Source organism: Leucoraja erinacea, chromosome 26, assembly GCF_028641065.1.
Source record: "Leucoraja erinacea ecotype New England chromosome 26, Leri_hhj_1, whole genome shotgun sequence".
In the NCBI taxonomy this organism is placed as follows: Eukaryota; Metazoa; Chordata; class Chondrichthyes; order Rajiformes; family Rajidae; genus Leucoraja; species Leucoraja erinaceus.
This window is the reverse complement of record NC_073402.1, coordinates 25,171,743-25,194,244: the sequence shown is the minus strand read 5'-3', so window position 1 is coordinate 25,194,244 and position 22,502 is coordinate 25,171,743. Positions and strand designations below refer to the sequence as shown.

The 22,502-nt window shown below is 45.0% G+C and overlaps 1 protein-coding gene across 1 annotated transcript in view; it reads left to right on the top strand.

Moving 5' to 3' along the window:
• Positions 1-10,627: 10,627 nt before the first annotated feature.
• Positions 10,628-22,502, top strand: part of LOC129709851 (lysophospholipid acyltransferase 2-like) — a 52,583-nt gene continuing 40,708 nt past the window's right edge. Inside the window, exons 1-2 of the mRNA XM_055656468.1 lie at positions 10,628-11,058; positions 21,281-21,426. Coding sequence (XP_055512443.1) covers positions 10,915-11,058; positions 21,281-21,426 — 290 coding nt within the window. The 5' untranslated portion in view covers positions 10,628-10,914. The remainder of the gene's footprint in view (positions 11,059-21,280; positions 21,427-22,502) is intronic.

Here is a 22,502-nt window from a genome sequence, read left to right as displayed (position 1 = left end):
AAACTCACCCACAGAGGGAAGCAGCCAGCTTTGTGTGGCACAGTGGCGCAGCAGTAGAGCTGCTGCCTAACAGCCCCGGAGACCCGGGTTCAATCCTAGCCTCGGGTGCTGTCTATGTGGAGTTTGTACGTTCTCCCTGTCATCTCGTGGATTTTCTCTGGGTGCTCCGATAGCGATAGTCAGGGGATATGGGGAGAAGGCAGAAACGGGGTACTGATTGGGCATGATCTGCCATGATCACATTGAATGGCGGTGCTGGCTCAAAGGGCCGAATGGCCTACTCCTGCACCTATTGTCTATTGTCCATTGTCTCCCACGTTCCAAAGACTAGTGGGTTTGTAGGTTAATCGGCTTCTGTAAATTGTCCCTAATGTGCAGGATAGGACCAGTGTATGAGTGGCCGTTGGTCAGTGTGGACTCGGTGGCCAAAGGGCCTGATTCCTCCCTGCATCTCTAAACTAAATTAAACTAAGATCCAGTCCAACCTCATCATCACCTTTCTCATCACCTCCATAGCCCAATACCAATACCAAATTCAGATGTTTCAAGACACTAAACCACTTCCTGAAGTGGTCTTACGCACAAACTCCATCAAGCTCTGGTGATGAAAATTAAAATTCTCATCCTTGTTTTCAAATCCAAACAATTAAATATTTTCTATCACTTCTCTATCTCTCTAACTTCTCTATCTCTCTAACTTCTCTATCTCTCTAACTTCTCTATCTCTCTAACTTCTCTAACTCTCTAACTTCTCTATCTCTCTAAACGTTTCCAATCCAATAACCTCCAGACATATCTCCTCAAACTCTGATTATTTTATTTCTCCATCTCTCGCTCCCTTTTACTTGCAATGTTGTTAAAGATGAGGGAGGAAAGATTTAATAGGAACCTGAGGGCTAACCTTTTTACACTAAGGGTGGTGGGTGTACGGAATGAGCTGCCAGGGGTGGTGGTTGTGGCAGGTAATATTGTTACATATAAGAAACTTGGACAGGGACAATGGATAGGTTAGAGGGTTATGGGCCAAGTGCAGCCAGGTGGGGCTAATGTAGATGGGGCATGTAGGCCACCGTGGGCTAGTTGGGCCGAAGGGCCTGTTACCTGTCTGTTCGACTCTGTGACTCTAAAATACTACCTCTCACCAAATTATGAATTCACCGTCTGAAGTCCGAAGAAGGGTCCTAACATGAAACGCTACCAACCTATGTTCTCTAGAGATGCTGCCTGACCTGCTGAGTTACTCCAACACTGTGTCTTTTTTTTTTACAAACCAGCATCTGCAGTTCCTTCTTTCTACTTATCAATCACCTGTTTTATTATCTCCTTATGTGGTTAATTCTAAACTTATCTGGATAATATCTCTGCAGGGTTGTGGTTGTTTTAATTTGTCATAGGCACCATGTACCAGCTATTATCACTAGGGGGGGAAAAGTCCAGTCCATCCAGTTTTTCTAATACTTCGCACCTCTCAATTTTGGTAACTTTGTTTTTTTTTGTGGCTTTGTGCAGTATCTCTGTTTTTTGATTTAGAAAAGAGGTGAGTTCCTGAAAACATTTTCTTGAGGAAAATTACTTACAATCCACAAAGCCAGGCAAAGTGGAATTTGATACAGTGTATCTCTTTAGCAGATAGTCCCATAGTTTGTTACAGCAATAAAAAAACGAGCTTTGTAAATTAGAGACACATGCTTATTGCTACCAGTGCTTAGCCTATCTATACGTTTAGATCTACCCACTCAATCTCTTTGCTTTGACTCTTCTACCCAAAAGCAGGCAGTCTCCCCACGAGATTGGAAAGGTTTGGAAAGATATGGGGTTTGGAAAGATATGGGCCAAATGCGGGCATAAGGAGTAGCATAGATGGTGCATGTTAGCTGGCGTGGAGAGGTAGGGCCAACAGGCCTATTTCCACATTGTAGGGCACTATGACTATGAGAGGTACTGATTCTGGACTCATCAAACAGTCACACACACACACACACACTGAACGCACCACGTCATTTTACAAACAGCATTATAAGTTTAAGAATTTCCGCTCTGGCAGTTTTTATCTGTTGAAGCAACTTATGGAACGAGCAGATGGTGTTCTTGATTCATTGTCTTATTTCAAAGCAAGTGCAGATAGAAGCAATGAAAATTATCCGGCTTAGATTTATCAGAACGCTCCCAGGATTGAGGGGCGGAGAAGGAATGAGAAGCCAGCAAAGATTTTCTTTGCTCGTTCATTGTAGCGTTTGCAATTAGCAACCAACGTCACTTCTGGTAGTTGGTGAAGCCTGTCTGGAAGCCCCTGGTGGCAATAACGTGTGCAGCATTAATTTCAATTTAGTTTAGTTTAGTTTAGAGATACAGCGCGGAAACAGGCCCCTCGGCCCACTGAGTCCGCGCCGGCCAGCGATCCGCATGCACAAGCACTATCCTACACACTAGCGACAATTTACACATTTTACCGAAGTCAAATTAACCTACAAACCTGCACGTCTTTAGAATGTGGGACGAACACTGGGGGGAAACCCACACGGTCACGGGGAGAACGTAAAAACTCCTTACAGACAGCACCCTTAGTCAGGATCGAACCCGCATTTCTGGTGCTGTGAGGCAGCAACTCTACGACTGTGCCACTTTGGCACCTTAAATTTCGTAATTTTTATTTGTTTTCTAAGCTTCTATTAACAAACCATTTTTCCAAAAAAAAAATATCCGGTGTCAGAAAAGGCCAGGGTGAGATATGCAATCACATTAAACACAATGGGGCTGTCGAGTGGCAAATTATTGTGAAATGGCAGTTGTTTTCTTGGTTGTTTAAATCAAAGATGTTATGTAGAGTCATTGAGTCATTCAGCATGGAAGCAGGTCCTTCGGCGCAACTTGCCCAACGCTGACCAAGTTAACCCATCTACGTTGGTCCCACCTGCCCATATCCCTCTAACCTTTTCCTATCCATGTACCTGTCCAAATGTCTTTTAAACGTTTTTGCTCAACTAACTCCTCAACTACCTCCTCTGGCAGCTCGTTCCACATACCCACCACCTTCTGTGAACTAAGCTAATCTCCTTCCATGCACACAATGGAAAGAAAACCTCAGTGATGGAAAAGATGCACTGTAGCCAAAAGTAGCCAGTTCGCTTAACTCAGTATAGCTCTAACCATTTACCTTTCAATTTTATCTGCCTGTAATTATGTGGGTGGGATTTATACGTAGACTGAGGCGTGTTTGCGGCTGGGATTCTCGTGCGGACACCCAAGGAGTTTAGTTCGAAGAAGATCGGGTAAGAGACATAGTTTTTGACCATGCACGAGTATGATTGAAATGGACTTATACAAGAAGAAGCTTGTATGAATGATCTTACTGTTTGTGATACTGCAATAAAGAAACTGAATCAAGAGTGTTTTTGGAAGATTTGTCTTTCGATGGCATTGAATGTCTCGTGGAGAGGTCGTGGGTGCGTATTAATTACCTTCTGATCCTCGGTCATCAATCGAGGATTGGACTATCGAGGCTTAAATCCTTGAGGCAATGGAATATCTGTCACCACATGCACTGATTATGTGGGGGAGGTTTGGGAAAGATTTTATTTGGTGAATAAATTGCATACTCCACACACAACTGGAACCGGATGCTTTGATTTCAGCAGTTCTAGTTAGAGTAATACAGCATGGAAACAGGCCATTTGGCCCATCCTGACCATGCCAACCAACAACCACTACTAATGTACAACATGTACACTAGTCCCGTCTCCCCGTGCTTATCCCTCTAAACCATTCATATCCACGTACCCGTCCAAATGTCTTTTCAATGTTGTTATAGTATCTCCCACAGCTACCTCCTCTGTCTGCTCATTCCTGTTTCAAAATGAGATGCCCTCTAAGTAAGTAAGTAAGTAAGTTTATTGGCCAAGTATTCACATACAAGGAATTTGCCATGGTGCTCCGCCCACAAGTAACAACATGACATACAGTGACAGTTACGAATGACTCAGAAAACACACTAAACATTAATAATAATAAAACATTAATGATAAAACACCATTGATCAAGCATGTGAACCAACAAAATACCAGATCAAAGGGAGGCTACAGATTTTTAGTTATTGAGACGAGCAACCACTCATTGATAAAAACTGTTTTTATGTCTGGCTGTGGCAGCTTTGACAGTCCGCAGTCACCTTCCAGAGGGAAGTGATTCAAAGAGTAAAAATCAGATTGTAATCATGTATTGTCTTTCTGCTGACTGGGTAGCATGCAGCAACAGTTTTTCACCGTAGCTCTGTTCATGTGACAATATACTAAACTAAGCATTCAATACATCCACCAACTACTGTGTGAAAAAAATATTGCCCCTCAGGTTCCTATTAAATCTATCACCCTCTTATCTTAAACTTACGTACTCTGGTTAGAGTTATAGAGTCATAGAGTGATACAGTGTGGAAACAGGCCCTTCGGCCCAACTTGCCCACACGGGATTCATTCTTCGTCATTCATTCAAGATGGTGGAATTGATTGTAGACTTTAGGAGAGCTCCCCCTCCGCTCCACCCACTCACCATCAACAACACCACAGTCACATCTGTGGAGTCTTTTAAGTTCCTTGGAACCATCATCTCCAGGAACCTTAAATGGGAGACCATCATCGACTCCAAAGTCAAAAAGGCCCAACAGCGGATGTACTTCCTGCGGCAGCTGAGAAAACGCAATCTGCCTCAGGCAATGATGGTCCAGTTTTATACTGCCATCATAGAGCCAGCCCTCACGTTCTCCATCATGGTCTGGTTTGGCTCAGCTACCAAGCACGACACCCGGAGAGTGCAGCACATTGTTCGATTGGTTGTTGACTGCAACCTTCCCCCCATCGACGAACTGTACACTGCAAGGGCCAGGAAGCGAGGGGGTAAGATCATCCCTGACCCCTCTCACCATGGCCACAAAGACTTTGAAGTACTTCCCTCTGTAAGGAGACTCCGATCTGTCAAAGCCGCCACAGCCAGACACAAAAACAGCTTTCTTCCACAAGCAGTAGTTCTACTCAACAGCCAAAAATCTGTGGCCTCTTTTTCACTCTGGTATTTTATTTCATTCTGCGCATGTTTAAATTATAATGTATTATTTTTAATTGTCTACTGTATATCGTGTTGTTACTTGCGAGCAAAGCACTGAGGCAAATTCCTTGTATGTGTACATACTTTGCTAATAAAATGTATTCAATTCTAAATTCAATTCAATTCTCCCCTGAGTAAAATACTCTCTTCACTTTCTTTACTGTTTCACTATAATTTGTGTTATGATAAGAATACCAGTCATTATGGCTGTAAAAATGTAAATATCCCAGCATTAAACTTTGACCTAGAAACAAGGAACTGCAGATGTTGGTTAAGACACAAAAAGACACAAAGTGCTGGAGTAACTCAACGGGCCAGGCAGCATCTCTGCAGAAAATGGATAGGTGAGGTTTCGGGAGACCTTTTTCATACTCGACCTGTTTGATTGAAGGTTTAGTTTGTATCATGAATTCATCTCCAGCATCAGTATCCATGACATCTACCCACAATAAACTTGGATTCATCCAGTCATTAGTTTAGTTTTGTTTAGAGATAGATACAGCACTGACACAGGCCATCGGCCCACCAAGACCACTCCAACCAGTGATCTGCTGACCAGCAAACCCAGTACATTAACACTATCCTACCCACACAATTTATAATTTGCACCGAAGCCAATTAACTAAAGGCTGTGGTGGCCAAGTCATAGGGTATTTTTAAGGCAGAGAGTGACAGGTTCTTGGTTAATAAGGGAGTCATGGGTTATGGGGAGAAGGCAGGAGGTTGAGAGGGAAAGATAGATCAGCCATGATTGAATGGCGGGGTAGACGTGATGGGCCGATTGGCCTAATTCAGCTCGTATGATTTATGAACATGAACAATTTGGGCATATGCTCATCACACTGAAGATGGAAAAATGGCTCAACAAGTGAGACTATGTTTTCAAAGGGTAAGACTATGTTCTCCTTCATTGCTCAAGGCACTAGTTATTCCTGGGAACCACTCCTCGGTCTCCTGGTATCTCTGATAAAATAACAATCTGGTCAATCATTAATCAAATCAAGTTGAGTTTTTGTCATATGTACAAGTATGGTGTAGTTATTAAGGAAGAGTTCATTAAGGGTGACCTTAGCTCTCAGAGTATTGTGGGATATTCAAACATTGATATTGGCATGTTTACCGAGATACAGTGGAAAACTGTATTTTGCCAGGCAGATCATACCATACAGGAGTTCAACAGATAGTAGAGAAGAGAAAATAAACAGAGTGCACAATATGGTGTTACAGCTACAAGGAAAGTGCATACAAAAAAAAAGTGCAAGTGCCACAACAAGGTAGATTGGAAGATCAGGAATTCATCCTTAGCATATGAAAGGTCCGTTCAAGTCTTATAGGGCAGAGGGGCAGAAGCTATTCCTGAATCTGGTGGTATGTGCTTTCAAGCGTTTATATTTTTTGTGCACCAGGAGATGGGAGAAGAGGGAGTGAGACTCGTCCTTGATTATACTGGTGGCCTTGCCGAGGTAGTGTGAAGTTTAGTTGGAGTCAGTGGAAGGGAGGTTAGTTTGTGTGATGGTCTCGGCTGGACGGCTGTGTCCGCAATTCTCTACAATTTCTTGTGTTCTTGGATGGAGCTGTTCCCAAACCATGATGTGATGTATCCCGACCCATCCTGGTTCTTGGATCATGTTAGGTGTACGGAGACTAATGCAAATTTATCTCATCTTGTCCTCCCTAATCGGAACCATTTTGTTGGCACACCAAACTTTTAATCGAGCTGAGAACCTGCTTGTAATTATGCACTGTAAATATTATACTTTTCATGGAATTATTACGTTCTTCATAAAGCGCTGTTCCCACAAACCAATCCCACAGAATATCGTCTAGACTTTATGACATGCTTCTTAATCTCCATCTAATTATTGTGAGCCTTTGAAGTTCAATCCTTTCGACAAATCTGATGCCCAGCTTTGATAGACCTTTGTGCCTTTCCTGTCCATGACCTTCCTGTGTAATGAGATACATCTGCATCCTCCAGCTCCACAACTCCTTCAGCCCTACAACCCTACCAGGTCTCTGCTATCCTGAAGAATATACAAAGAAGGGTCCTGACCCAAAATATATCCTAGCCATGTTCTCCAGAGATGCTACCTGACCCACTGAGTTAGAGTCATAGTCATACAGTGTGGAAACAAGCCATTCGGCCCAACTTGCCCACAGTGACCAACATAGAAACATAGAAAATAGGTGCAGGAGGAGGCCATTTGGCCCTTCAAGCCAGCACCGCCATTCATTGTGATTATGGCTGATTGTCCCCTATCAATAACCCGTGCCTGCCTTCTCCCCATATCCTGTGACTCCACTAGCCCCTAGAGCTCTATCTAACTCTCTCTTAAATCCATCCAGTGATTTGGCCTCCACTGTCCTCTGTGGCAGGGAATTCCGTAAATTCACTACTATCTGGGTGAAAACGTTTTTTCTCACCTCAATCTTAAATGACCTCCCCTTTATTCTAAGACTGTGGCCCCTGGTTCTGTCTTAGAATAGTTCCATCTACACTTGTCCCACCTGCCTGCATTTGGCTCATATCCCTCTACACCTATCCTATCCATGTAACAATGGAATTACTCCAGCACTTTGTATCTATTTTGTAAACCAGCAATTGAAGTTCCTTGTTCCTACATTTTGTATGCTCTCCTCTAGTTTGACCTCTTGTAAACCCCCAATATTTGTTTCCCCACCATTAATTATGGACCTCACTAAACCTCTCCTTGTTCCCGCTACTCAATTGAAGTGCTCTTTAAAGTTTATCACTTGGATAAAGTTAGTTCTTGGTCTTAGGTAGACAAAAATGCTGGAGGAACTCAGCGGGTGAGGCAGCATCTATGGAGAGAAGGAATAGGCGACGTTTCGGGTCGAGACCCTTTTTCAGGTCTGAAGAAGGGTCTCGACCCGAAACGGCCTCGACCAGGAACCCGCTGAGTTCCTCTAGCAATTTGTCTCCCTTCGATTTTTCCAGCATCTGCAGTTCTTTCTTAAATATTTTTTGGTTGTGTTCTTTTAACTTTGCTTGATATTAAAGTGATTTTGGATTTGTTTTTAATGCCAAGAGCAGCCTCATGCAAAAGTGAGCTGTGTATCTGTCTTCCCTAATCAAAAGGACCACTCACTCCCCTATTAATTTACCTAAGGTCACTTCTATCTGTCACTAACTCCCCGAGTCCCTATGACAATGGAATTCAGCAGATTCACTCTACCAACTGCCTTGATATGACTAGGACCTTGCGGCTTTGTTTATGTTCTTGTACCATATTATTTGTTTGTTTTTTATTGAACTATTTTGGTGTTTATTATGGTTTCTACAGAGTACTATGTTTACATATCTGTGCCGCACAGTGGCTCTGCAGTAGAGTTCCTGCCTTGCGACGCCAGAGACCAGGGTTCAATCCTGACTATGGGTGCTGTCTGTATGGAGTTTGTACCTTCTCCCTGTGACTGCGTGGATTTTCTCCGGGAGCTCAGGTTTCCGCCCACACTCCAAAGACGTGCAGGTTTGTAGTTTTAATTGGCTTCTGTAAAATAGTAAATTGCCCCTGGTGTGTAGAATAATGCTAGTGTACGGGGTGATCGCTGGTCATTGTGGACTCAGTGGACTGAAGGGCCTGTTTCTGTGCTGTATTTCTAAAGTCAAAAGTGTACAGCTGCAAGTAAGAATTTCATTATTCCCTGTCGGGACACATGACAAAACACTCTTGACTTGATTGTCTGTAGTAGGGTTTCGATCCGAAACGTCACCCATTCCTTCTCTCCAAAGTTGTTGTCGGTCCTGAGTTACTCCAGTTACTTTGTGTCCATCTTCAGTTTAAACCAGCATCTGCAGTTCCTTCCTAAACACTAGATTCCGCTGGGCCATTTTCTCGCCTATTGGAAAATCTTATCTTTTGAAGATCAGCTCCGTCTTTTAAATTGAAGACTATACGTTTCATATTTACAGTGGCATTTCCCTTTTGAGTTGAGCTTAGTTTATTGTCACGTGTACCGAGGTATAGTGAAAAGTTTTTGTTGCATGCTAACCAGTCAGCGGAAAGCCAATACATGAATACAATCGAACCATCCACTGCGTGCAGATACATGGCCAAAGGGAATAATGTGAATGATGTTTAGTGCAAGATAAAGCCAGTAACGTTTGATCAAAGATAGTCCAAGGGTCTCCAATGAGGGGAATAGTGGTTCAGGCCTACTTTTGTTGGTAGGATGAATCAGTTGCCTGATAACAGATGGGAAGAAACTGTCCCTTAATAAGATCAGAGAGCAATAAGTGATAGGGACAGAATTAGGCCATTCGGCCCATCAATTCTGCTCCACCATTCAACCATGGCTGATCTATCTCTCCCTCCTAACCCCATTCTCCTGCCTTCTTCCCATAACCCCTGGCACTCGTACTAATCAAGAATCTATCTTGATTAGACCACGGGTGAACATTGTGGAACATTAGAGGAAGAGGACTGACTTTGGTGCCTTCCCTCACAGTGGGAAACGTTTGATTCTGCTGTGTGGGGATGTTTTTATGTTGAACTCTATCATGTGTTGTGTCCTTTATTGTATGGCTGTATGGTAATCACATTTCACTGTGCCATCTGGCACATGTGACAAATAAATGTATCTTGTATCTATCTATCTCTGCCCTGAAAAATATCAATTGACTTGGTCTCCACAGCCTTCTGTGAAAATAGATTCCACAGATTCACCATCCTCTGGCTAAAGAAATTCCTCCTCACCTCCTTCCTAAAGTTAATTCTGAGGACATGACATCCAGTCCAAGGCTCTCCCACTAGTGGAAACTTCCTCCCCACATCCACTCTATCCTAGACATTCACTGTTCAGTAATCTAAGCCAAGCCTTTCACTGGCTGGAGTGCGGCGGTCTCTCTGTGTCTCCTCAAGTCGCCTGGAACTGAGCGGCGGCTCCTCACCTGAAACTCACAAAACTCGCACAAACTCCCTGCTCCGCCCTAGTCTGGCCCCGCCATCGCGTTTGCTCGCTGAATTTCATCAAAAGTAAGTTAATAATGCCTTACTTTTGATGAAATTCAGCGAGCAAACGCGATAATTCCCGATATTTTGGACCTTTAAATCTCCACGGCAAATGTCTGCTGTTCACTTCCGCTGTTTTTCCACCTTCAGTTCCCTCTTGTAATTACCTTACTTTCTATCTTTTTTTTTGCCTGAAAATTTAGGTCGCTGTGCTTCACGGTCACCCCGACTAGCACAGAAAATTTCAGCTCAAAAATCGGCCGTTTTCCATGTATTTAACGGGTGGGAAAGTGTGTGTTTCCCCATTCACTAACATGTACCGAAGTGACATATGTCCTCCAGTTAAAATTTTCGGTCACGTGAGGGGGGGAATCTACGCTCATTTGACATTTGGTGAAATCACCCTATTCGGAATCTAGACGTGTGCGTTTTTATACTTTTTTTTCCGCAAAAAGAGGATTTTGCAATCACTTGGTGAAACCAAGTCCAGTGAATAATAAAGTTTTGTCTCGCTGCTCGAGTTGTTGAACAACTGACCATCAGGGCGCGCTATCGCACCAGTTGTCTCAAAGACCCAACCTTAAAAAGTATGGGTCCTCCGGGAAACACCCATCGAGGAATCCTTTTGCGGTTAAATTGTCGTTAAACGATTTCTTAAGTCACCCAGGCCCGGCTTTAGAAACGATGACGTTCGGCAGTGGGAGGCTGACGAAAGGGACAAGGGTTTGTGCTGGTGGTGATCAAAGATCTTACAGCAGAGCAGGATCTTTGGTGGTGATGTTAGCCTTGGATGGCGGGGCCAGACTAGGGCGGAGCAGGGAGTTTGTGCGAGTTTTGTGAGTTTCAGATGAGGAGCCGCCGCTCAGTTCCAGGCGACTTGAAGAGACACAGAGAGACCGCCGCACTCCAACCACCGGCCATGCAGTCCAGCAGCAGTGGATCCGAGCTGCTCCTGCCCCTCAGCGAGGCACTCCGTCTCCCCATAGAGCAGGTACTTACTAACTCGAGGTGGCCCCAGTAAAACAAATCATAATGGGAATGAAACTTTGAATGTTCTGCCGAAAAAGACACGCCGTTCTCCTCTTGGTGTTTAAGAAGGAACTGCAGATGCTGGGAAAATCGAAGGTACACAAAAAATGCTGGAGAAATTCAGCGGGTGCAGCAGCATCTATGGAGCGAAGGAAATAGGCAACGTTTCGGGACGAAACGTTGCCTATTTCCTTCGCTCCATAGATGCTGCTGCACCCGCTGAGTTTCTCCAGCATTTTTTGGGACGAAACGTTGCCTATTTCCTTCGCTCCATAGATGCTGCTGCACCCGCTGAGTTTCTCCAGCATTTTTTGGGACGAAACGTTGCCTATTTCCTTCGCTCCATAGATGCTGCTGCACCCGCTGAGTTTCCCCAGCATTTTTTGTGTACCTCCGTTCTCCTCTTGGTGAAGCGTGGTGATCAGTTTAACTTCTTAGTTGGGGTGGAATTTGGTTGTAGAGAAGGAACTCTCTACAGATGCTGGTTTACACCGAAGTTGGACACAGAGTGCTGGAGTAACTCAGCGGGTCAGCCAGCATCCCTGGAGAAAAAGGATGGGTGACGTTTCGGGTCGGGACCCTTCTTTCAAACTCAATTCGGGGCTGAATTTGGTGTCAGCCTTGACCCTCTCTGTGTTAAAAGTTTGTGGGGTTAAGTCCAAGGGCAGAGCGTGAAATTCAGACTGGTTCTATGAAGCAACACAAGGGCTACAGACATCATGTGTTAAGACAAATATTACAATTAACCAGCCCTTTCTATTTCGTGCCTTTATGATCCATGACACTTTTTGGCAGTAGTTCTCCAGACTTTTATCCTCTAAGAATTTTTTTTTTGTTTAATCTATCTGTAAGAACTTCGTTTTGCTATGTGTTGGATCTTGCTTTCTGTAGCCGGCCAACCCACTTTAAGGCATTAATTTTGGTTTCATTTCGTTCATTGTCACATGCACCAGGATTCAGTGAAAAACTTTTTGTTGGCGGAAAGTGGGAAAATGGCAACAGTGGCCACACTTCCAAGAGTACTGAATTGGCTGTGGCACTTTGTGGAAAGGCATGGTGTAAATACGGGGTCATTCGTTGAAACAATAATCTAGGAAGGTTGTGGGACCAGCCATTTCTTTCTGACCAAGTATCTGATCTGTGGCATTATGGCAAGCAGGTCAAAGAATTTTGATCAAACATCAAAGAATTTTGATCAAATATCAAATATATTAATCGGGCGGGGGGGGGGAGGGGAATATCTATTCACCAATATCCCCACAAATCAATGAATTCCAATTTCATTACGATACGATAGAACTTTATTTATCCCAGGAGGGAAATTGATCTGCCATCAGTCACAAGATACATGAAACATGAAATTAAAGTGACGAGTGGAAAGGATTGGGGGTGAGCAAAGGGGGGGGGGGGGGGGGGGGGGGGGGGTCAGTCTACCCCATGACCGAAGGGGGAGGAGTTGTACAGTTTGATAGCCACAGGGAAAAATGATCTCCTGTGGCGTTCTGTGCTGCATCTTGGTGATGCCAGTCTGTTGCTGAAGGTGCTCCTCAGGTTGACCAGTGTGTCATCTATTGACTTGCAGAAAAACAGTGACTTGAGTAATTCAGTAAAGAAGGTGTTAGTGTGTATGACAAGAAAGGTGCTCTATAAATGGAAGTACATCTTTGTTATTTAGCTGTGATTGAGTAAAAGTTCAATGGTAAACACTTACGAATATTACATTTAAATTTCACTTCTGTGCACAGATTTCTGAAGGTATTTAACTTGTTTGCTTAACGACTTATGATTAAGATTGTTAAGGGTTTGGACACGCTAGAGGCAGGAAACATGTTCCCGATTGAGTTGAGTCCAGAACCAGGGGCCACAGTTTAAGAATAAGGAGTAAGCCATTTAGAACGGAGACGAGGAAACACTTTTTCTCACAGAGAGTGGTGAGTCTGTGGAATTCTCTGCCTCAGAGGGCAGTGGAGGCGGGTTCTTTGGACACTTTCAAGAGAGAGGGCTCTTGAAGATAGTGGAGTCAGGGGATATGGGGAGAAGGCAGGAACGGGGTACTGATTGGGGATGATCAGCCATGATCACATTGAATGGCAGTGCTGGCTCAAAGGGCCGAATGGCTTACTCCTGCACCTGTTGTCTATTGTTTATTGACTGATGAGCAGTTAGTCCACCTCAGACAGCACCTGTAGTCAGGATCGAACCCAGGCCTCTGATGTTGCAAGGCAGCAACTCTACTGCTGGGCCACTGTGCCTCCCTATTTCTTGATTTGGAAATATTTTTAAAGTCCTTCTGTGTCACTGATCTAAATCCTGCATCTCTTTACTCAATTGCATTTTGACCGCACCTTCATCAGATGGTTGCCGGCAGTTCGACTATCTTTTCAAAGGCATTTATGGTTAGAAATGAACCCCTTTAGATTGACTTTATTGTCACGTGCACCAAGGTACAGGGGTGGCTTTAGTTGCGTGCTATCCAGTCAGCGGAAAGACTACACGTGATTACAATCGGGCCGTCCACTGTGTACAGATACACGATAATGTATAGAGCAAGGTCAAGTCTGATTAAAGATAGTCCGAGAGTCTCCAATGAAGTAGATAGTCCAAGGACGTACAAATTTGTAGATCAATTGGCTTCGGTAAAATTGTAAATTGTCCCTAGTGTGTAGGACAGTGCCAGTGCACGGGAACTGGGGTGGGAGATTGCAATCTTCACGTAGTCCACCCTGTTTCGACGAATGCAATCAACCCAGCGTGCACAATCAAATATGATCAAATAGAACAAGTTGTCGCACAACTTTAGGCTGTGCACGCCATATGCAAGAAGAAGAAGTGTACGGGAACTGATGTTCGATGCAGACCCGATGGGCCAAAGGGCCTATTTCTGCACAGCAATGTCAATGTTTATTTTAAAAGTAAGCCTTTTCTTTAGTGAGGTCATGGGGTATGTTTAGTTTAGAGATACAGCGCGGAAACGGCCCTCCGCACCGACCAGCGATCCCCGCACATTAACCCACTAGGGACAATTTTTACATTTAGCAAGCCAATTAACCTACAAACCTGGACGTCTTTGGAATGTGGGAGGAAACCGAAGATCTCGGAGAAAACCCACGCAGATCAACATACAAACTCCGTACAGACGGCACCCCGTAATCACGATTGAACCCGGGTCTCCGGCGCTGCATTCGCCGTAAGGCAGCAACTCTACAGCTGCGCCACCATGACTAGCTTGGTTGGATCCAGGCTGTGGGTTGCCAGTCTAGGCTGTCAGAATCTACACATGAGCTATGGTCTGACTGATGTCACTATACATGTGCTCTGGCCAGGTCATTGACTCGTGATGGTGGAAACTAAACTAACACTTCCACATGCAGTGAATTTAGACTTTTTCGACTCTAGAGTTACAGTGTGGAAACAGGCCCTTTGGCCAACTGAGGCCACGCCAACCACCAATCACCCTGTATACTAACACTGTCCCACACACTTGGGACCATTTTACAATGTACCAAAACCAATTGACCTACAAAATGCTGGAGTAACTCAGTGGGCCAGGCACCATCTCTGGAGAGAAGGAATGGGTGACGTTTCGGGTCGTGAGCCTTCTTCAAACTGATGTCGGGAAGAGGGAGATACATAGATAAGGATGTGTAAGGTGTGAAACCAGGACAAAGGGGATGGGGATCACAGAAGATGTAGAATAGATCATTGTTAGCTGGGAGAAGGTGACAACAAAGCAAACCTACAAACCTGTGCGTCTTTGGAGTGTGGGAGGAAACCGGAGCACCCGGAGAAAACCCACGCGGTCACAGGGAGAACGTACAAACTCCGTACAGACAGCACACATGGTCAGGATCAAACCAGGATACAACCTCAAAATTGTAATGCAGCAAGTCTACTGCTTTGCCACTGTGACACCCTTTGGAATGAGGCTCAATAGGCTTGACATCAACTCTGGCCCGCAAGCTTAACATAAAAAGCAAGCAAATTCTAAGGCAGCAAACATGCTGGAGACAATGTGGCCAAGCAGATGCAAATCATGCACATATCTTCTGGAGTTGCCCAAAAATAGAACCATTTTTGGACAGTGAATTCAGAATTAAAGGAGGTATCAGGATATATAGTCTCCAAGAAGTGTTCCATTTTATATCTGGGTAACATAAATACAGTGGTGCTGAAGGAAGATCATTACTTGGTTAATATCCTGCTCACAGCTGGCAGAAAGGCCATTACAAGAAACTGGCTTGCAGTGGACACACCCAGACTTAGACAATGGTCAGAAATAGTACAGGAAATATTTGTCATGGAGAAAACGACATATTCTCTAAGAGTGAAAGAAGATGAGTTTAACAGAAAATGGGAAACATGAATTAGGTATAGAAATAAAGTCATCAACGCTGTATAATTTTATTGACAATAATGTAAGTTATTGGAAATTTTTTTAATAAGAAAATGGTTCTGTAAACTGCATCATTAATTGTAAACGGATGTAAGTGCAAGTTTATGCACTGTTGTACGTTTCACTGCAATGTTGTATGTTTCGTTGTTATATTTGTGTTTTGTTTGTGTATGCTTAAAAGCAAAAAAGACTAAAGTGGAAAAAAAAAGAAAGTTACAATTCGATATTTTGGTGCATAATGTAAAATGAAATAATTGTATAAAACAGGGCAGAAAAATAACTCCTATGCATGTATGTATGTACCTCACGTTTAGTTTTGTTACCGGTAGACAAAAATACTGGAGAAACTCAGTGGGTGAGGCAACATCTATGGAGCGAAGGAAATAGGCGACGTTTCGGGTCGAGACCCTTCTTCAGACTGATGTGAGGGGGTGGGGGGCGGGAAGAAGAAAGGAAGAGGCGGAGACTGTGGGCTGAAGGAGAGCTGGGAAAGGGAGGAGAAAGCGGGGACTTCCTGAAATTGGAGAAGTCAATGTTCATACCGCTGGGGTATAAACTACCCAAGCAAAATATAAGGTGCTGCTCCTCCAATTTACGGTGGGCCTCACTCTGGCCATGGAGGAGGCCCAGGACAGAAATGTCGGATTCGGAATGGGAGGGGGAGTTGAAGTGCTGAGCCACCGGGAGATCCGGTTGGTTATTGCGAATCGAGCGGGGGTATTGGGCGAATCGATCGCCAAGCCTACGCTTGGTCTCACAGCCAATTAGTGGTGATTCCTTCATCTATCTGACCCTAAGCTTTAGCATTGGCTTCAATATTCTCCCTGCTCCTTTAAGCCACTTCTTTAAATGTGCATTTTCGTCCATCCTGAAATGCGCTTTATGTTACTTAGTTGACAGCATTTCTGTGGAGTTATTTGGAACACCTCCACTAATGGACCAAGTAGCTGTTGATGACTAAAGTACATGCATTATCCAGCCACTCTCCAACTTGGGTTAATCTATGATGAGTGTTTGAAGGCACTGGGCATCTACTCGCTGGAGTTTAGAAGGATGAGGGGGTACCTCTTTGAAATTTACCGAATAGTGAAAGGCCTGTATCGAGTGGATGTGAAGAGGATGTTTCCACTTTGTGGGAGAGTCTAGGACCAGTGGTCACAGCCTCAGAATTAAAGGACGTTCCTTTAGGAAGGAGATGAGGAGTAATTTCTTTAGTCAGAGGGTGGTGAATCTGTGGAATTCACTGCCGCAGATGACTATGGAGGCCAAGTCAATGGATACTTTTACGGCAGAGAGATAGATTCCTGATTAGTATGGGTGTCGGGGGTTATGGGGAGAAGGCAGGAGAATGGGGTTAGGAGGGAGAGATGGATCAACCATGATTAAATGGCAGAGTAGACTTAATGGGTCGAATGGCCTAATTCTCCTCCTAATTCTGCTCCTATGACCTATCGACTTGCAGAAACTCACACTTACATAAGCAATTCATTAAGCCCACTGATCTATTTCCGAGTTGCGCCTCTGTAGTCTAAGTAGCAGCGGGCCAATGCCGTCGCATGTGGCTGTTTCCGCAAGCCAGTCTTGTGGATTTTCTTGTGGATGATTGGGTGGTCTCCTTGCCGGAGCCTCCCCCCCATCATGGTCTCCACCTTGGAGCTCCCCCCGTGGTCTCTGCATCAAACAGTAAATTTACATGTGTGCAGTAGCACACCCGCTTCCAACTTAAGTAACGTCTAACTCACACGAGGATCCACGGGACGTAATCCTTGCTTAAGTCGGGGAGCATTTGTATTCTAACTTGGAAACCTCTTGCATGGAAAATGCTGGAGTAACTCAGCAGGACAGGCAGCATCTCTGGAGAGAAGGAATGGGTGATGTTTTGGGTCAAGACCCTTCTTCAGAGACGCTGCCTGTCCCGCTGAGTTGCTCCAGCATTTTGTGTCTATCTTTGGTGTAAACCAGCGTCTGTCGTCCCTTCCTACACTTGAAGATGCACGGATCAGCCGTCGTTACACAATGTATAAACCAATTTCTGTGTTAATGTTGCCGCTCTTATTAAGTTACATCACATGAGAAAGGGTACGTTGAGCATCACCTCAGTCTCTAATCTTTGAGTTGACATCATGAAACTTTCCGTTGAACAAGTCTTCCTCTTGCGTATGGCGTGCACGGCCTAAAGTTGCAGATCAAGTGGCATAAAAAACATTACATCTATTTGTTTCTGCACATCGGGTTGATTGCATTAGTCGAAACAGGGTGGACCACGTGAAGGTTGCAACCTCCCGCCCCGTTGAACAAGTGAGAGAAGTGGAGAAAATGAATCATCTCGTTGTGATCAGGAGAAGTTTGCTGTAGTCCAGTGTAATGAATGAGCGCCAATCAGTGCTGGTCATTGAACCACAAAGCAGGAAGACTGAATGAGTAATCGTGTTTCTGTTCCTCCTGCAAATTGGGATCTTACGCACTTCATGATTAGAGTACAACCAATTTTTGATACGAGCTTTATTTATATTGCTACATAATTTTGGTAAAATCATCCCGAGTGCTTCATGGAGGCATCATCAAAATAGATTTTTAAAAATATCTTTTTCACATTGGGAGTTAATAGGACACATGACTATAAATTGGTTAAAAAAAACAGACCCCAACCCTATGGCATGGGCTAGATGGCAACACAAGGGCTTAAATGGATATTGCCACTGCTACTAAATATATATATATATCTAATATATATATACAACCTTTTATCCGAAAGCCTTGGGACCAGACACTTTTCGTAATTCAGAATTTTTCGGCCTTCGGAATGGAAGATTTTTAGCGTAGATTTTGACGGCTGGCTCAGTGGTAGAGTGCTCGGCTCATATCCGCAAGGTCGCGAGTTTGCGCCTCGATCCCGGCAGTTACTCGGTCGCGAGTTTGAGTCTTCAATGTAGTTTTTTCTTGCAGAATAAATGTTTGTATGAAATGCAGTGTAGGAGAGGTGTACTGACTGTGTGGGCAGAACTTTGGAAGTGATTGCCCACCAGTCTCAAAAGCCGCTGTGTCTCCCTGTCCCTGGGATAGCAGGGGGCGATCAAACAGCACAATACCCCCCTCCCCCTCCAACTCCAGAGGAATCCGCTCCCTGATGGGCCACTATGGCGACAAGTGGCAGTTCGCCCACAGCCCGAGCTGCGCCACCCCAAGAACAAGACGTACCTTGCACACCATCAGCTTCTGCCCCTACGGGGAGTGTGTTCCTCTGGAGTAGGAGCGGGGCTGGGCTGGAGTTGCTGATCTGGGATCTCCGTGCTTGCAGTGGGCCTGGGAGTCGGTGTCCCGATGAGGGGGCGCAGCTCGGGCTGTGGGCGAACTGCCACTTGTCGCCGTAGCGGCCCATCGGGGAGCGGCTTCTGGTGGTCCTGACGTCTCCGGCCAGTTTGCAGTTTTCCTCTGGAGTTGGAACGGGGCTGGGCTGCTGCTGGCTGTGGGTCTCTGGGATCTCCGTGCTTGCAGTGGGCCTGGGGGTCGGTGTCCCGTTAGTCCTGACATCTCCGGTGACTGGCACTGACCTGCTGGCTGCCATCGCCGACGTGAAGGCAGTGCAAAGCCCCCGCGCCGGTGCAATGGGCGGGGAGCTGGAGAGGGGAGGGAAGGGGTCACACACATGACCGGGAAGCAGAGGGGTGTAAGTGGGGTGAAACTGAAGGGAGCGACAATCTGCTGCTGCCTGCCCGCTGAGTTAAAAAGTTCCCACGCAAGATTCACGATACACTGTGTATCTATCATGGGAACTTTTTAACTCAGCGGGCAGGCAGCAGCAGATTGTCAATTATTAACCCTCCCGCACAATATACCCTCACCTTCTCTTTTATGAATGGGGATTTAGTTCCCCTTTCTTCGAGGACCGACCGGAGGTTCCGCTGTCACCTCTGCGGGCCGCCCTCGGTGAACGTCTTCAAGGACCTTTCTTCAAGGACCGAGAAAATGTCTGCTATTCGGAGCTTTTCGTTATTTGGAACTTCGGATAAAAGGTTGTGCACCTGTAGAACAAAAAACCGAATTCTATTTTGCAAATGCTTCCTCAGGCTGGTCCCACCCTTCTTCTGTAGGTTTCTCCACTAATACATAATTCTTGAACTCCGTCAAGCTAGCAATGATGACTATGCCATCTGAAGTTAGACACAAAGTGCTGGACTAACTCAGCGGGTCAAGCAGCATCTCTGGGGGAAAAGGAATAGGTGACGTTTCGGGTCCGGACCCTTCCTCAGACTATGTCGTCTGTTTCCTGGGCACAAGCTTCTGAGATTCCCAACATTAACATTAGGAACGTCACAGTGGCGCAACGGTAGTCTTCTTCTTGCGAATGAAACATAAACCAAAGGAATAGTTAGATCTCAAGCCGGGTGTTGAGCAGCCAGGTTGTTGTCTCTGCGTCAATTTCTGCCGGGCCCTGACTGAGCTCCATTTGGTGGGTGGTAGAGCGGGCACCCAGAGTTGACATGGTTAGCTGTCTGTTGTTCTACTCTGCATTCGCAGGCTGGGCTCTGGCAGAGCCCCCATCTCCACACGCTGGCATTGAAACGCCCAACTCCAGTACCAAATCTGTTGAGCTTCACCCATGTTCCTCTGGGGATGTCAGACCCTGGACAGCGTTTATCTGGTGAAGAGATGCAGCTGTGTAATGGAGATGGGAATGATGAGGTTGCCTTCGAAGTGTTGCTGCTGTACAACGCCAGAGACCCTGATTCTATCCTGACTGCGGGTGCTGTCTGTACGGAGTTTGCATGTTTTCCCACTAACCATGTGGGTTTTCTCGGAGTGCTCCATTTCCTCGTACATTCCAACGATGTAAAGGATTGTAGGTTAATTAGCTTTGGTAAAATTGAAAAATGTTGGATAGTGCTAGTGTACGGTGTGATCACTGATCACACAGACTCACTGAGCCAAAGGGTATGTTTCTACGCTGTTTCTCTAAAGACTAACATCTTTGGCCTCTGTTCTTCCTCTAAAATACTTTGTTAGCATCTGTCTGCTGCATTAAGCTCTTTGTCCCAATATTTGATAGATTGAAAAACGCCGCATGAAAACAGGCGCTTCGACACACTGACTCCACACTCACCATCGATCGCCCGTTCACACAAGTTCTACATTGTCCCACTTTCTCATCCACTCCCTACGCATGAGAGGGCAATTTAGAGAGGGCAATCAATGTACAAATCTGCACATGTTAGGAATGTGGGAGGAAACCAGAGCACCCAGAGGAAAACCCACATAGTCACAGGGAGAATGTGCAAACTCCACAAAGACAGCACCCAAGGTAAGAATAAGGAGTAAGCCATTTAGAACGGAGACGAGGAAACACTTTTTCTCACAGAGAGTGGTGAGTCTGTGGAATTCTCTGCCTCAGAGGGCGGTGGAGGCAGTTTCTCTGGATGCTCTCAAGAGAGAGCTAGATAGGGCTCTTAAAAATAGCAGAGTCAGGGGATATGGGGAGAAGGCAGGAACGGGGTACTGATTGGGGATGATCTGCCATGATCACATTGAATGGCGGTGCTGGCTCGAAGGACCGAATGGCCTACTCCTGCACCTATAGTCTATTATCTATTGTCAGGATCGAACCTGGGTCTCTGGTTATCCTTTGTGTCACTCGGTGCTAATTAACTGTCTTCACTGTGGTGATTGATGCACCTTTGGATATTATTCTTGTATTAAAGATGTAGTAGTGTAAGTACAAGTTTTTTCCTGTGCAGTTCTATTCCAATTTACGACATTCACAAAGTTACAGAGAATTATTTTCGTTCCCCTGCAGGTAAATTTTGCCATGTGCCAGTTTTTTGGATTGTTTGCAGCCTTGTTATTTCGGTACTACCTGCACCCAAGCAAAACCAGCCATGCCATCAGACATGCAGTCGTCACCCTGCTGGGTCTTCACTTCGCCTTCTTCTGCTTCGGCAGGTAAGTCATGGAGTCAAATCGCACTCCGTAACTGAGCTCTTCTCTTCCCATGGAGAGTCGCCGAAACCTGGAGCTGGCATTGAAGGGTTCTATAACAAAGACAGGAGATTTATCATAAAACGGTAAATGCTGGAGGTTAGAGTTTGGGAACCAACATTTTTGCTAATTTGGGCAAGTGGAGCTGTCGTTAATGCCATGCAGGAAGATAGGGGGCGAGGAGGTGGAGAGGTTGCCTAGTTTTACATTTCTGGGGATCAACATCAGTGAGGATCTTAAATGGTCTGTGAACTCTGCTGTAGTTGTAAAAAAAGGCACAACAGGGACTTTACTTCCTCAGAATATTGAGGAAGGCCCATCTGTCTGCTAAACTGCTGGAGTCTTTCTACCGCTGTTTGGTAGAAAGCATACTGACTTACTGCATAACTGCCTGGTTTGGGAACTGTTCAGCAGCTGACAGAGCAGCTCTCCAGAGGGTGATAGAAAACTGCCCAGGGTATCATTGGACCCCCCCTGCCCCCTCTGGAGGACATTTACCACTCCAGATGCTGCAGCAGGACCTGTAATATCGTGAAATAATAATAATAATAATAATAATAACTTTATTTATAGAGCACTTTAAAAACAACCACTGTTGCAACAAAGTGCTGTACATGACAAATCATGGACAAAAAATTATTACACGACAATAAAAACATTAAAAGAGAGAGTAAAAACAATTTAAAAAAAAAAAAGAGACATTACACATCCTTGTCACCACCTTTTCACACTGCTGCCCTCAGGAAAAAGGTACAGGTCGCTAAAATCACGCACTACCAGACTCAAGAACAGCTTTTACCCATCAGCAATCTTGGAACTGAACTCTGTCTCGGGAGTGGGTGGGTTATGGGGAAGGGGGGGGGGGGGGGGGGGGGGGGGGGGGGGAGAGTGTTAATTTATGTAAATGTGAATCCATGGGTGGGTTTGGGGAGGGAGGGAGTGTAAAAAGTATATGTGAATGTTTGAAGTTCTTTTAAATGGAGAGACACAGTAATCTCGTTGTATGTGACACATGCAATGACAATGAAGCATTCTGATTC